The following is a 16,027-nucleotide window of genomic DNA, read 5'->3' as shown; positions in this document are numbered from 1 at the left end:
AGAGAGAGAGAGAGAGAGAGAGAGATAATATACCGTACATGAGCAGGGTCTTATGCTCCCACCTTACTCTGCACTTAAGAAAACAACACACAGCACTAGGGTCAGCATTATTCTGCTGAGTTAGTGGTGTTTTTACAACTTTATTTCAAAACACTGAAACAGTGGCCTACATAATCATTAAGCCTAATAAGTAGAGAGCAAACTAGAATAAAAGAAACAGTTCTCTTTAAATGTGTAAAATGAGAAGTGCCGATGGCTGTTTAGTGCTCTCATTGGCTGTGGGGTCCACGCCTGGACAGCTGTACCACAGTACTCGCTGCTAAGTTCTCAGCAACCACACACACGTTCACTGTTAATCTTTACGTTTTGCTAAAACACTAAGATGAGATGTTCCTCGATATCTATCTTGTAAATTTATTTGCTCTACAACAAAATCACTCACGTGGCTGATGGCTCTAAATCCAAACTGTAATTTGCCCTCATACAGAACTGGAGCACTGTGTTGGTACAGCTCTGCTGTTCACTGCTCCTCTGAAGTGCCATATGGCACACTTGGGTGCTATCGACAAGAATAAGTGAACCAGTAATATGATGCAAGAAAACTGACAAGCTGGTTTTTAGTCTGAGAACATTCTAGAGCGGCGGTCACCAGCTGGTGGTCCACAGGCCACTGGTGGTCCGTGAAGTCCGAAAGGTTGGTGACCAGAGCCTTAAGACGTTGTTTCAGTAGACAGACAAAGGTGAGGGGTCACTCGGTTCCAACTCAGACTTTTATCAAGGAGGCATCAGTGTTCAGGTAAACTTAAAATTGGTATTTATAGAAGAAAAACTACGTTTATAATCTACTGGAGCCTGTATTGAAGGTTTGTTTATGAGAAAGGATGAGGCTGTCATTGCTATTGTTTAGCCTTAAATTTCAAGAAAGCCTTGAAAAGGACATAAATATTGCTTACAAAATAGAAGACACAGATGATCTATAATGGTCGGCAAGATGTAAACCTGCCAAAAATTATAATGCAATTTCAATTTGAGTGTTTCCCAGACTCTTCATCATTGAACGTTCCTTAGTCACTATAATTGCCACCAACCTGCTCCTCCTGGCCGATAAGACACGGAGCTGGGGCGTCTTCCCGAAAAGGTTGGCTGGAAGCTTCCCCAGTGTTACCTGCACCATGAAGGCTCCACGTGAGCCTCAGAACACAGCTCTGGAATTTTGGTTCTGGTCCCATAGAAGGAAAGCATTTGCACCACCTATTAAAATCCAGTCTGAAATGATAATGACAGTGTGTAGGCAATAAATAAGAATGGGAATAAGAGGAGGCAGACATTGAAGAGCACAGACTAAAGAGGAAAAGGTATGTCTACTCCATCTTTTATTAGTTTCTTGTGTGTCTTTCCAGAATTTTGTTTTTCAAGTTAAACGTTTATTGCACACTCACTGTAGTCAAGTTCTCAAAATACAACGCTTAGCAACACAATTTCACCTTCAAGGACTGTAAGGTTACACCACCTGTATAAAAAGTGATTTTTGTGGAAACATGGTCAAATAATTTGCGGGGGAAAAGTGACACTGGAGTTTTGGGGATGGAGATTCCAGCGTAAGCAAAGGCCCAGAGACGTGGAAATACAGTGTGGTCTACATGCAGTTCTCAGCCAGCCCTGTCGTCAGGCCTTCAGACCCTCTGCCTCTGTCTCCTCTATGTTAACTTTTGCCATTTTACAAACGTACAGCACTTGCCTCTAGTTCACCCATCTTTCTACCCACTTAACTTCCCTGGAAAGCATTTTAGCAAAGCTATTCAACGCATGAAAAGTCCCACTGAAAGTTCCAGTCGTTTTACTCACAGCAATTTCTACTAAGAACCTGGGATGCTTTCTAGCCTTGTTACTTACGTGTTATTCATATTAGCATAAATGTTTTAATCTTAAATGCTCAACAAGGAGCTTTTGGAACAGTAAAAATACATCATTAGGAGAAGTTATTAAACCATTAAAGTTGATTTTTCAAGGAATGTTTAATAAGGTAGATACCATATGCTTTGCTAACATGTGTTTTTATTGGTTGAAAACGGCCTGCTCATCGTGCATACACGGAGAGCAGTTTTAAACACACTGTCATTATCATTTCAGACTGGATTTTAATAGGTGGTGCAAATGCTTTCCTTCTATGGGACCAGAACCAAAATTCCAGAGCTGTGTTCTGAGGCTCACGTGGAGCCTTCATGGTGCAGGTAACACTGGGGAAGCTTCCAGCCAACCTTTTCGGGAAGACGCCCCAGCTCCGTGTCTCATCGGCCAGGAGGAGCAGGTTGGTGGCAAGCGCAGTGCAGGCGAGAAGACGAGGTTTCTTCACGCAGTAGCTGTCCACCCGCCTCCTGCCACTCCCACGGGCTCACCTGGTTCAAGTTCACACCCACACGCTGACCTGATTCCAAATGTTCTGCCTGAACTTCCGTGTTTCCTGAAGATCAAAACTGGAATTCTGAGCAGGAACCTTGCGAATAGCGAATGATGCCTCAGCTTGAGCTCCGAGTTGGGCCCTGCCCTTTGCCCGGGCTCCTAGGTAACCAGGGCGCCTGCCACTGCCTCTCCGGCTGCACCGCGGGAGCCACAGGCCAGCAGCGAGCATTTCCCGGAGCCACAGGCCGCGCCTACTGCTCCTTTGATCTGAGTGCGTGGGTGCCAGTTGGTCCTTTGACCAATAATGCAGCAGAGGGAGGCCGCTTACACTCTCAGCAAAGGTGCCCTGCTCCTCTCCCCGTGTGTGCGCACAGACGGGCCTGCGCGTCCCAGCATCAGGACTCAGGGCATCCAAAGAATTTAGATTTGCGTCCCCCCCCCCCCCTCCCCCCCGCCCCCGCCAACACACACACACCAGCAAGAGTCAGCCATTCTGTCGTTCCTTTCTTCACTCTGCAGAGATGCTCTGCCTTCTTTTGCAAGAGCATCGACGGAAAGTGACCAATAACAAAAGCCCTTCGTCTGAGTCTCCACAGGCCGGTTCAGCCTATGGTGCTGAGCGTGCCTTCCCTGGGGCAGCACGTGGCCATTAGTGAGCCTCGAGCCTCCTGCCTCCTGCACCCGCAGCCCGCACGTCAGGCCCTCAGCCCTCCGGTCCTTGGCCCCTTGCAGCCCTGGGCCACGCTGGTGCTGATCGCCAGTGCTGGCGGCTCCCACCGCCTCGGCTCTGGGTTCAGGCTCTTCACGCCATAGCTGAGCCAGCAACAGAGGAAAAGGTCCGCTGGGGAGAAGGCCCAAAGCTGGCTCAGTGTGGCCGGGAGGCGCTGCTCGTCTTCTGGGAAAGTGGGTGCCTCTGAATTTAAACAAATAATAGCGAAGGAAAATATGTCTTCTTACTGTCCCCTTATTTATATAGAGCAGAGTTGGTAATTTACAGACCACTGTGCACCTTGCTTTTTTTTAAAAAAAAAAAAAACCAAAACTATTACTTTTTAATCCTCACTCGAGGATATTTTTTTCCATTGAGTTTTTTTTAGAGAGAGTGGAAGGAAGGGAGAGAGAGAGAAACACTGACATGAGAGACACATCGATCGGTTGCCTCCCACATGCGTCCCGGCCAGAGCTAGGTTTCCAACCACAATGGAAGTACATGCCTCAAATCTGCAACCCTTTGGACTGCCAGGGCCCTTGTTCTTTTGCTTGTTTGTTTGTTTTGTTGTAGTTTTTGGTTTTGGTTTTTACTTAAAATGTATTTTGGATCTTTCTCATAGCATAGGGAGTCACCTTACCCTTTGCTTACAGTGTAATCTAGATGTAATTTATAGTGCTATTTTAACCAATACCTTAGTGACTCAAATTTCTGTTCCTCTCTCTCTCTCTCTCTCTCTCTCTCTCTCGCTGCAATTAGCATATGTTATTTTACATATTTGAAATAAATCTGTAGAATACATTCCAAGAAGTGGGATTACGGGATCAAAAGGTCAAAGTGTTTGTGATGCAGAAGATATTGCCGGATTATTCTCCATTGGACTTATACAGGAACGCCCTTCTCTGGTTTTGTGACTTGTCACATTTGTGCAAAGTCAGAGATTGCTCATCTTGGGCGTGATATATTCTTCCTGGTTCACGCCACCAAGCCAGGGTGTCCTTCTCACTAGGCACACACATCGGGGCACTTGCATTTAACACGTTACAGATCTGCATAAGCCACGCATGGCGTCTACCTTGGGAGCCATCTTTCTGCTGGAATCTAGTGTTTAATCCTTGGTAAGTGAGATCCACCCCGGGGAGGGGGGGGGGGCTTAGCTCCTCGTGCCACTGAACCCTGGCCTGGAACATCTGACCCAGACACAAGCAGCCAGGGTCCAGGCATTTCCTTCACAAGCGAGGCCCTGCTGGGCCATCAGATCATCAGACAGGGGACCGGGAGAGCCTCCCCGACAGGGGAAGTGAGATGTCTGGCCTGGCAAAGGCCACTGCTTGACTGAGTGGCCTAGACTCCATGTCACCTGCCCTAGTGGCACCAGTACCCCCACCCTCAACCTGGGTTACACATTTGGCCACATGTGGGTTGTGGGTAGGATGCACACGATGAGGAGAAACCTGAGCTTGGTGTTCAGATGTTTGCCTATGTGTGTGTGAGCCGCAAGCACGTGGCTATAGATCGGCTCGTCAGGGTGGCCTGGAGACCGTGAGAAGGGAATATCCTGACATGTGGAGCCGTGGGCGACGTAGCTTGTCAAGTATTTTGTATCAAAGGGGAAGTGTTCTGAGGTTGGAACATGTACCCACTCGTAGGCAGGGGTGAATCGCATGGCCGGTTGGACAAGGGGCATAAAAGGAAAAGGCATGGAAGTCAACGGCAAGGGAGCCTGGAGTAGACGCTGGGACAGACAAATGGGCTGGGCACAGGGTGTGAAGATCTTTGCATCATGTGGGCACCCACAAGAAAGCATTCACTACAGAAGAGGGCCTCAACAACCAACCATGTCGAGGCGGTCTTTGCCAATGTTGGTACTATGCGCACATGTATGAAGTGGCCGCAGAATCAGGGACAGAGTATGCAGCGTGAACTCCCACTTAGCAAGGCTGAGCAGTTACCATGGCCTCTGAATGTTCCATCTGAAAATAACAGAGGCCACAGCGAGGCCCTCTGCATGGAGGAGTGCAGAGAGCCTCACCCCCGGGCATGGCATCTGTGCTGAATGGCTCCCGACCAGGGAACCCGCTTTCTAAAAGTGCGAGTGTGGCCCGTGGCTCTGTGGGATCTACTGGCTGGAGCACCACAGCACGAGGCAGAGATGCCAGCCACACTGCTCTCACTGCCTTGGAGTCTCCGCACCTCAACCCTGGGCTACCTTCCACTCAATGGGATGCACATGCATCCTGTTAGCTTTTCATCTTAGAACAGTGGTTCTCAACATTCTGGCCCTTTAAATACAGTTCCTCATGCTATGACCCAACCATTAAATTATTTTCTTTGCTACTTCATAACTGTTAATGTTGCTACTGTTATGAATCATAATGTAAATATCTGATATGCAGGATGGTCTTAGGCGACCCTGTGAAAGGGTCGTTCGACCGCCAAAGGGGTCGCGACCCACAGGTTGAGAACTGCTGTCTTAAAAGAAGGCAATTGCAAACTCGAGGTAAACTTATAAAATCTTTCATATTTATTACTATCTTGGTAATAATCATCTAAACAGCAAGCTGCAAGCATCAGTTTAAATTCCTGCACGAAGGCTCTACAACCTGTCTTCTTAAAGAATTAATATTATTTGCCTCTAAGTAATATTCATTTTTGTGTTGGCCTTGCTCATTGTTGACACTGGGTTTGGGCTCAGCTGATAAATGTGGCTTAATTGTGAGAAAGTGGCATTGGGGCTTTGAGGACCACATTGAGTGACACTTCTAAATGTTCAGTAACTAGTCAGCGGAATTTTCTAGATGTAAGTTCTCAATAATAAAAATATTCATCTCTAAAATTTAAACAAGGACTCAAAGATACTTTCTGAAAGCACCTTCACTATCTACCTCTAGCCAAGGACTCTGTAACAGCTTTTCTAAGTAGACCAACCTAACAACAACAAAACCCCCTCTCAACTAGCTTTACCCAGACAGACTTGCTAGCACATTAGCAATGAAGCTGAAAGGAGAGGGTGTGGGGCGGACACACTACAGTCCTTCTTCACCAGGTAGCACCGAGCAGTTCCTGTGGAAGAATTCCTCTCCAGCCAGCATGGTTCTGCGACTGGAGGCAGCAAGCGGAGAGATTTCGGCCAGGAACCCATCACTTTCCAAGGGCAGGCAGCGGGAACAGATGCGCACACATTGTAAGGACAGTGCCTTCAGACTCTTGCTCACAAATTCTCGCTCTTGATTAGACATGGTAAGAAGCAGTACCCCATTGGCTTCCCACCTACTTTGCCCCTGGAACGCCACACGCTGCTGCCATCTCCATGCCTCCAGGGACCAGGCCATGCTGTCACTGAACTGTCAGTCACTGGGAAGATGATGACCCTGCCCCAGGCAATGGGGAGCCGCCCTGCTCTGCCTTCAGGGGCCATGTGCCACCGCATGGGGGAGCCAGTTCTGTGCCCCTGCCGCCCACGCTGCCTACGGGGAGCCCTGGGGGTGGGAGCCCAGGAGGGCAGGGGAGAGCCTCCTGCGTGCCTCTGCGGCCATAGCGGGCACTGGGGGCTTCCCGTGGAGCCTGATCATCAGGCAGCTCTCCCGACGCACATAACGCGTGTGATGCAGCAATTCCCGCCCCTAGCCTTCCACCCCCTTCTCAGCGTCTGTCCCAGGAGCTGGCATTGCAGCCCAGGCAGTGAGGCCTCACTCTCCTCAGGCTCCTGAGTGCTGGCAGGTAAGGCTGCTCCCTGGAGGCCCAGCAGGCCCCCTGTTGTGTGTGGCGCCTCCTCACTTGAGCGCCTCATAGCAGCCCAGCCCAGGGGGCCCTCCCTCCCCGCCCCTGCCAGTGGGTAAGGGCCCCCCTGCCCAGGCCCAGTGTGTGTGGGCTGGGAGGCCAGCAGCTCTGAGGGTGCAGCCTCTCCTTCCCTCCTCAGGCTCAACTGCCCCTGGCCTGGGCAGTGCTGGGACTCTCCCTGATCTCAAGCCCCGCATCTGCACCCTGTCCCACCACCACACGCTGTCCCACCACCACACTCTGTCCCACCACCACACGCTGTCCCACCACCACACGCTATCCCACCACCACACCCTGTCCCACCACCACACGCTCTCCCACCACCACACCCTGTCCCACCACCACGCCCTGTCCCACCACCACATGCTGTCCCATCACCACGCCCAGTTGCTGGCTGGTCCTCCCCAAGAATGTGTGCCCTTGACGCCAGCTTTGAGGTCGAGCCTGGAAGAACTCACAACCACACTGATCACTGCATTGTTTCAACTGAGCTCAAAACTCTCTCACAGGAAAGGTGTAAGAAACTTAATAAAAACAAAACCAATCAGCACATAAGGCCCATTCTACATGTTTTTAGTTATTTTATTTTTTTAAATATACTTTTATTTGCTTTCAGAGAGGAAAGAAGAGGGAGAGAAAGATGAGAGAGAATCATTGATCAGCTGCCTCCTGCACACTCCCTCCTGGGGATTGGGCCTGCAACCCGGGCATGTGCCCTGATAGGGCATCGCCCATGTCCTCCTTGTTCCCAGGTAGATGCTCAGCCCCTGAGCCGGCCAGCCAGGCTGGTTTTTAGGGAATCACCTGTTTGTGTTTGTTTCGTTTCCAGTGTCTCCTGCCCAAGTGGCAGTGCAGGCCCCTTGGGTTAGGGCCCCTGTGGCCTCACCCACCTTCGGTCTGAATCTTGTCAGAAGCCTCCTGCCCACATGTCATAAAAAAGCTGTTTGTCCAGACTCACAGATACAGACAACCACCTGCAACCACGCTGGAGGCCCGGGGAGGACGAAGGCAGCAGGGGCTCCCGCAAACTGCAGTCACAGAGGCAGCCTCGGGAGGCGACGCAGCCGAGCTGGAGGCACTCCCATTGTGCTCAAAACGTGTGTGGAGCCGGGGCACGGGGCTTATCCTGCTGCATGTGTGATCACTGCTCTCCACCTGGAACTAACATGACCCTGCGTGCCAACTGTTCTGAAGTAAATGTCTAAAATAATCTAAAACATGTACGATATAAAAAACGACAAAAAAAAAAAGAGAGAGTTTGTCATTTCTCCATCTGTAACCGAGTGAACACTTGAAATACACACTCACTGACCAGCTTTCCAGTCCACCCGGCCCGTCGGCCCGGCACCTGGCATGCCCGCCGGTGCTCCAGGCGGTCCTCTCAGCCAGGCCTCCACCTCGGGCACCTCCCTATGCCCAGGTGGCATTCATCTCAGTAGGAGTCCTGCCTCGAGAAAGATGACGCATTTAATGTGGGTCAAAGGCCTGAGAGGCAGACAGCCCTGAGCACGTTCAGGAAGAAGGCAGCGCGTGGGGATGCCACCAGCCGTGTTGAAAGCAGAGCGGCTCTTCCGCTTCTAGCCCCACGGCCGGCCCAGGATGGACCCACTGACGACGGGAGAGGCTCTCCAGGCGAGTCCAGAGTTGGCTTTATTTGGATGAGGCGTCAAAAATCAGATTTTCTGTCATATAAATATGTGCTTGGGGAGGAAAAGAACATTTGATGTCTCCAGGTAAATATATGTGGAGGATTCATGATACCAGAGTAAGCTTAGTGTGCAAAACGTCCCAAATACCATGGGTTTTTAGAAAGACATTGGAAAATTTATACTAAAAAATGACTTCCCCAAATACTCTTGTCCATTGTAGGACAACTTGCTCAAAGCTGAAATTATATGATTTTGTATGGTTTTGTCTGGTCAGGGACAAATCTGGAGTCATTTAAAATTTCCCATGATTGACATACAGTTTTTTTCTGCTGCATTGAAATGCTTTTGTTTTAAACAAATCTCACTCTAAATGTTTTGAATAGTAATCTTAGTTTATGTCTTAGCCAACTTTTCTCATTCTTCATTTATCTTAACAAGTGTTTCCCTTGTTCACAAGACCTTGTAAATTCTTTACTTACTGCACATGTTCCCATCTCCTCCCAGGGCCCTCCCTGGGCCCGAGGGTTCCAGGGCCGGGCCTGGCTTCCTGGGGAAGAGCAGTCCCTGGTCACCTCCCTCCGTTCGCTAGGAAGGGCCCTGGGCTCCCGCAGGGCAGGCCGGTGAGGAGAGGGGAGAAGGAAGCCCAGGCGAGCTGAGAAGGCTCCGTCCGTGACAGCGGCGTGCACACCTGTGCACACACAGCGCAGCCTGCCTGTGGCCACGCTCAAGCCACAGGACTGAACAGACTGAGGAGAAACCAGCTCCATCTGAATGTGGGAGCCCGCTTTGTCTCCTCTCAGTCCCATGCTGCTGAATGCTAATCCTGTAACGTTATCCAGTTGCCTTTTTTTGGTACAAAGGTGGAAGGGGGGTTTCTTTTGTGTTTTCAGTGCAAAGCGATTCCGATCAGAAAGGCTTGGGGTTTCAGCTCCGAGTACCTGACATTTCCATCTGAATCTCCTTTTTCGAGGGCTGGGGGAGGTCTGGTTTCTCAGGAAAGGAACCTTTCTCCAGGATCCTGAAACTGATCTTTAGATGTACTTTTCCTTAATCAATAGAAAGAACTTGATTGCAACTCAACACTCGCCTGCCTCGAGTGCAGGGTAACTGAATTTTTGGTTTTAAGAGTAGGCGATTCAGACATCATTTCAGGAATCAGCAATAATTGGCAGCAGGAGGGGGAGAACTGACATGGATTCGTGTTTTGCCTGAGTTTTCCTGGTTTACCAAGATTTGGCTTAATATTCCTGACTCGGCTCCTCCAGCCTCTACAGAACAGGTTAGTGACATATTCCGTAAATGCAGATGCTTGAGTGAGTTCTCCTTATGGCTCGAGGGCTCGGGGTCCGGGCACCGCATCCCCCTGCCAAGGCTGGGGTCTCGGCAGGTCTCACGCCGCTGCCAGGAAGGCTGTGCCTCGCCGAGCACTGCAGGTTTCCGAGTGTGCCTGACCCTGGAGATTTACAAAACGCCCCCAGGGCAGGGCAGGGTCCTGCTGGCCCGTGGCTGTTGGCTGAGGAGCTGGGGGAACCTCGAGGAGTAGGAGGAGGTGTGCACTGACGGGCGGCCGAGCAGCCTGCGGTCTCCCTGCCCTGGTTTGGGGCAGGTGCGTGCGCCTTGGAGCTGCCTCTCAGCCTGACGGGCGGCCGGACGGTCCGCACCCCTTGAGGGGCAGCACAGCCTGCTCAGCTGCTCCCGCCGACATGCAAGCAGGTCCACTTCCGCGAGCTCCTCGGTCACTTTGCTGGACTAGTGACTGGCTTGCGTGTTGAGTCCTGTTCTTGCTGTCGTTCTGAGGGGCAGCCCTGGCAGGGTCCCCTGCCTATCACCCTAGATGTGCTCACCCTGGTGGGAGCAGTGGGCAGCCTGTACTCCCCCCGCCCGCCCCCGTCAGAGCTACCGATGGTGGGTGACCTTGCTGTGGAGAAGGGGACAGCGCACTCAGAGCTTCCCCACCTGCAAGGGGCTGCATTGTTCAATTGACCTTTACCTGAACCTCATCGGAAGCTGCTGTGAGAGTCGGAGGAGCCTGGTCTCCGGGGGGACCCAGCACGGCCTGCGTCCTCAAGAGCCCCCACTGCCCGGGGCTCAGGGGCCAGATTGGCTGGCTTTCTGCTCCTCTGCTGCCCCCAGGGCTTCTGTGTAATCTCCGGGTGATTGCATGATCTCATCACACGTCCAAGCTGGCTTCATGGGGGAGTCTGATTTGTTCATGGAGCATTGAACTTGGGGGCCCTGCCAGCGTGGAGCCGCAGCCCCACTCAGTTCCGTGATGTGTCCTGGGAGTTTGTCCTGTGATGGTGCCTCGTGCCTGGGACTCGCCACTGAGCACCCCTGGTGTCACATCGGCCTGGCCTGCTGGGACTTCCCCTCTTTCTGTTTGACCTTCCAGGATGAATTACTCCTCATTCCTTCGGATCTGGGTTTCTTTCATCTTCGCGCTGATACAGCACCGAGGTGAGTCCTGCAGGGTTGTGTACACTCCTGATCCGCGTGCTCCTGAATGTATGAAGGGATGCTGTGGTGCAACTATCATTGTCAGGGCTACGTGTGCCTACAGATGCAACAGAAAATGTAAATGAAATGTTGTGGTCAAAAGCAAAATACAGTGACACTGAATAACTTGTTTAGTTATATCCTTACTTTTCTTATTTTTTTTAATATATTTTATTGATTTTTTTATAGAGAGGAAGGGAGAGAGATAGAGAGTTAGAAACATCGATGAGAGAGAAACATCGATCAGCTGCCTCCTGCACATCTCCCACTGGGGATGTGCCCGCAACCCAGGTACATGCCCTTGACCGGAATCGAACCTGGGACCTTTCAGTCCGCAGGCCGACGCTCTATCCACTGAGCCAAACCTGTTTCGGCCTTACTTTTCTTATTTAACTGTGAACACCATTTGTGTATACACTGGATTGCCCCATGATAATGGGTCTTTAAGAAAATGCAAATTATTTTCATTAAAAGCATATAGGGCAGGTGTGTATGCTGCCCAGACCTCATGATTGATCCCCATTAAGGCATGGGGACTTTAAAGAATACACTTGTTTTACCCCAAATCAGTGAGTTCAATGGCATTGGTGTGGGTGCCCTAGGTCAGTGACCTTCTACGCGGCCAGAAACTTGAGCCGCAGTGAGACACACATGATCGCCCTCCCTCCGCGACTCCTTCTCCACTCTGCGCGGCGTGGCCGGGGCAGCGAGAAGACACAACATTTCTTTCCGCTGTTTTGGATTTTAGGAAAGAAAGGTGGGGAAGTCTACATGGATTTGAAACGCTTATCACTAAAATTCTAAAGCATCATTCTTTGTATTGTTTGTTTGTCTGGTTCACTGGCACATGATCACACATCTGACATGTTCCGAGGGCTGGGCAAATTCAAACAGTGTAGCATGCAACCCCCATGAGTGCCCCACTGACTCTCATCTCCTACCCCTGCTCTAAGCAAGTACATTTTATTTGGTAAATAAAACAAAAACAAAAACGGCCAAAGTCCGGGAGCAGAGTGATGTCTATGAAATCCCCCCTGGAGCGAGTGATTCCCTCTCTCATGAGCTCTGGTGGCAATAAATAGGTCATCTGTTAACAAGTTGTATTTTTTTTATAATACTGATGGTTCCAAGGTGGAAATCACTATAGTTAAACCTACTCCCTTTTATTAAGCACCTTTTATTATTCAACAAGTCTTTGTTAAACATATACAATATTACATATCTTTATTATTTGTATTCTTCTTAAAATGGAAAAAGTTTTAACTGTCCATTCTTTCCTGTTCAAAACCATGCATAGTTGGGGCCACTCATGAAGAGAAAACTCTTCCCAGGTTACCCTGGTTGGAGCAGAGAGAGAAGCGAGGGGCTGCCCGGATGGCCACAGTTCTGCCGCCTCCTGGGGGTGTGGCTTTTGCGTGTCCCAGGCGGGGTGGCCACGGCTGCCACATGCTGGTTAACCTTCCCGTTGAAGTGATTGCAGGTCAGTGTGAACAGAAGCCTGTTCACACGTGGGCATCTCTTCTAAATAGTTGCTCATGAAGGATAAACCCATGACATGATTTGCTTTATTATTATTAATTTGAGAAAGTTTATCACCTTGCAAGTTTAATAACTGTGTATAATTCTACAATAGGGATTATAGATTTTTTAAACATTCCTACGTCCTAGGAATTTTGAATGTGGTACTTCTGTGCAAATACAAATGTTCAAGAACCCCTTTTTGCCCCCTGGTTGTGACTTTAAGTCAGCAGTTCTCAACCTGTGGGTCGCGACCCCTTTGGGGGTCGAATGACCCTTTCACAGGGGTTGCCTAAGACCATTGGAAAACACATATATAATTACATATTGTTTTTGTAATTAATCACTATGCTTTAATTATGTTCAATTTGTAACAATGAAATTGGGGGTCACCACAACATGAGGACCTGTATTAAAGGGTTGCGACTTTAGGAAGGTTGAGAACCACTGCTCTAAGTAAAGCACACCAGCAGTGCACCTGTGATTGAATCAGCTACAGCGCCTCCTACAAGGTGACGTTGGATGGCTCCCCAGAGATGGGGCTTGGGGAACAATAATACACTAATGGTCAGTAGGCCTAGCGCTCCCTGCTTCCTTCTGATGTTACCCTGGGAAGCAGCTGAGCTCTCCATCTGGGCAGGCCACCTGCGGTCCTGCCCCTGGCCTGGAGCATCTGGTCAAGTCCTGTATGTTGACCCTTGGGAAATTGTCTACTTTCTATCACTAAACGGGGCCACACACACACACACACACACACACACACACACACACATGCGCACACATACCCACACACCCACACACCCACACACTGGTTTGGAGGGGAAACAGGCCAGGCTGCCAGGGAGGTGGTGGCAGCCATGTGAGGGGAGTGTGCTCGCAGCTGATGCTCACCGGGCCAGGCTGATGAGTTAGAGCCCTCAGCCTCTTCCCCACAGAGTCCTCCAGGCCCCAGCGCCTCCACCCAGAGGATCCCATGCTGCCCTTTGTGGACATGAGCTGGCAGAGAGCCATCCGCCAGGGCTGGACCTCAACCAGGGCCACTTGCAGGCCAGTTCTGCACACCCTCCTCCCGGTTTGTCCCAGGTCCAGCTGTTTTCTTTACTCCTGGGACCTGGGCTCTCCTCCTATTGTGCAGTGGAGGGAGGGGACTCCTTTCAGGAAAAGACAGGAGAGTAGCACTTTGGAGACCGGGGGAGCGGCACAGCTAGGAGCCACCTTCTCTGCGCCCTTCCCTCTGGCCAAGGGTCAAGCTGCCTAAGCCATTGGGACCAGGAGGTGGCTCAGGCTCCAAGAGCCCCGGGCAGGGCGGCCGCACAGCTCCTGCCACTGTGTGAACATGGCTCGCGCCACGATGTCTGGAAGCATGGATGGAGCGTGGATGGAGCGTGGATGGAGCATGGCCTGAGTGCTCCTGAGGAGAGGCACTGCTCTCCCCTCCCCAGAGGCCAAAGGCAGTGCGGTGTGAGGGGGGTTTACAGGGATGAAAGGGAGTCTGACTTACGTCTGGTTTGCAAGACTTCCTGGAGGAAGCTGGGTTCATGGGTGGGAGGGAAGTGGCTTAGGCAATGGGGTGGGATCTGCCGTCCATCTAACCACCGACTCTCTTGACAGCTCAGCCCAGGGAGCTTATGTACCCATTTTGGCAGAATGACACCAAAACCCCCAAAGTAGACGACGGAAGCTCCCCCGAGATCAAGCTGGCCATCCCCATCTTCTTCTTCGGCGTGCCTTACCGCACTGTCTATGTAAGTAGAGACGCGGCACGCTGTGCTCTGTGCCTTCCCCTTTGTTTGTCAGAAGTGAAAACATTTAAACACTTTCCGGGCCCCAGGAGCGAGAGGAGTTGTTGGCAGCCCCAGGGGCAGGCTCAGAGATATCATGAACTGGTAGATTTTATGATTAAGGAGCTCGAAGGGGTATTTAATGGCTGATATTCGCAACAGGCAGGATAATACAGCTGCGAGCCATGGACATTACTTTGCTACCCGATAAGATGAAAAGCTACTCGGAGCAGGATCGTTTTCTTTCCCTGAGGGTGTGAAAAGTTTGTGTCTGTTCTCGGGCTTTCCACCAACTGGGAGAGGAGTCAGGGCGCAGAAATGGGGAACCAGCTGTTACATAAATGTCGTTTGCAGAATTGGCCGCCCTCATGGTGTCTGAGATAGGCCATAGGGCCTGGGGCAGACACACATGAAGAAATGGCACCGTCTGCTCTCCAGGCAACCGTGTGCTCAGGGCGTTGGTGGGTTGGTTGGGTTTGGTCCTAGTGAGGCTGTGGCACATGGAGAAGAAGGTGAAGGCACACCCGTGTCGCCTGAGTGCAGACTGGCTCATGGTTTGCAGTGAGGTTTTGTAATTTACAAGTTTACGAACACACCAGCGAATCACGAAAACCCCCGGGAGACTGAGTAAGTGGTTGGAATGTCCTAGAAGTCCTTTAAATGCCTCATCCAGAGAGGAGAGGCTGAGAGTGGACTTAGAGGAGAAAGCATTTGGCTTTCTTTTCCTGACACCCCTCTCTTGTCATAGAGTAGAAATCAAGGTCTAATACAGAGAGCTCCTCAGGTTTTAATTTAACATTTTGCTTCCATGTTTTATCTCTCCTGTGACTCTGGATCTTCTTTTTTGCCCACATTACTCCCTGCCTGGCGGAACATACACACGCACACTCACACACACACACACGCGCGCACACACACACACACACACACACGCAAAGACACGCACACATGCACACACACACACCTGAACAGAGATAGGATCAAAACATGAAGTGAGACTGATTATGAATAAGAAACGCAGCTAATGACACGGTGAAAGTGGAAGCAAATCACTGAGTTTAAAAGTAAACAAGCCTCCTGGCTGAGCCACGCTGGGGGTTCTGACTCCATGAACAGGGTTTCCATTCACCCATCAGGCGGAGGTCTGTGTGGGTTAGGACTCTAGAGTTGTCACGGTTACGGATCCATCATGCAAAGCCTGTCTTACTTTTTAGGTCAATAACAACGGCGTTGTCTCCTTCAACGTGCTGGTGAGCCAGTTCACACCCGAGTCCTTCCCCTTGACGGACGGGAGGGCCTTCATCGCCCCGTTTTGGGCAGACGTGCACAACGGGATCCGAGGCGAGATCTACTACAGAGAGACCATGGACCCTGCCATCCTGACAAGAGCCACCAAGGACATCAGGAAGCACTTCAAGGACATGGCAGCCTTCTCGGCCACGTGGGTCTTCATTGTGACCTGGGAGGAAGTCACGTTTTACGGAGGGAGCAGCACCACGCCCGTAATAACCCACATTTTCTGTGTTCCGCGCTCCCCCCTGCCACCCGCTTCTTGTCTGTCTCCACCTCCATGAAGGAGCTGTTGTCAGAGCCGCGGAGCATCCCTTTCCTTGAGTTCAGTGGATGAGTCGTGCCGCCCACTTTCCAGGCCACAGAGGGAGAGGGTAACCTCGCCAGTCCTGGCGGCCGTGGCC

General features: G+C 50.9%; 1 protein-coding gene across 1 annotated transcript in view; it reads left to right on the top strand.

Moving 5' to 3' along the window:
• The first annotated feature begins 10,931 nt into the window (after nt 1–10,931).
• Nucleotides 10,932–16,027, top strand: part of TECTA (tectorin alpha) — a 110,529-nt gene continuing 105,433 nt past the window's right edge. The window contains exons 1-3 of the mRNA XM_006763686.2: nt 10,932–10,995; nt 14,164–14,297; nt 15,548–15,835. Of these exons, the coding sequence (XP_006763749.1) occupies nt 10,932–10,995; nt 14,164–14,297; nt 15,548–15,835 (486 nt within the window). The remainder of the gene's footprint in view (nt 10,996–14,163; nt 14,298–15,547; nt 15,836–16,027) is intronic.

Source organism: Myotis davidii, unplaced genomic scaffold, assembly GCF_000327345.1.
Source record: "Myotis davidii unplaced genomic scaffold, ASM32734v1 scaffold799, whole genome shotgun sequence".
Taxonomy (NCBI): Eukaryota; Metazoa; Chordata; class Mammalia; order Chiroptera; family Vespertilionidae; genus Myotis; species Myotis davidii.
This window is presented reverse-complemented; position numbering and strand designations above follow the sequence as displayed.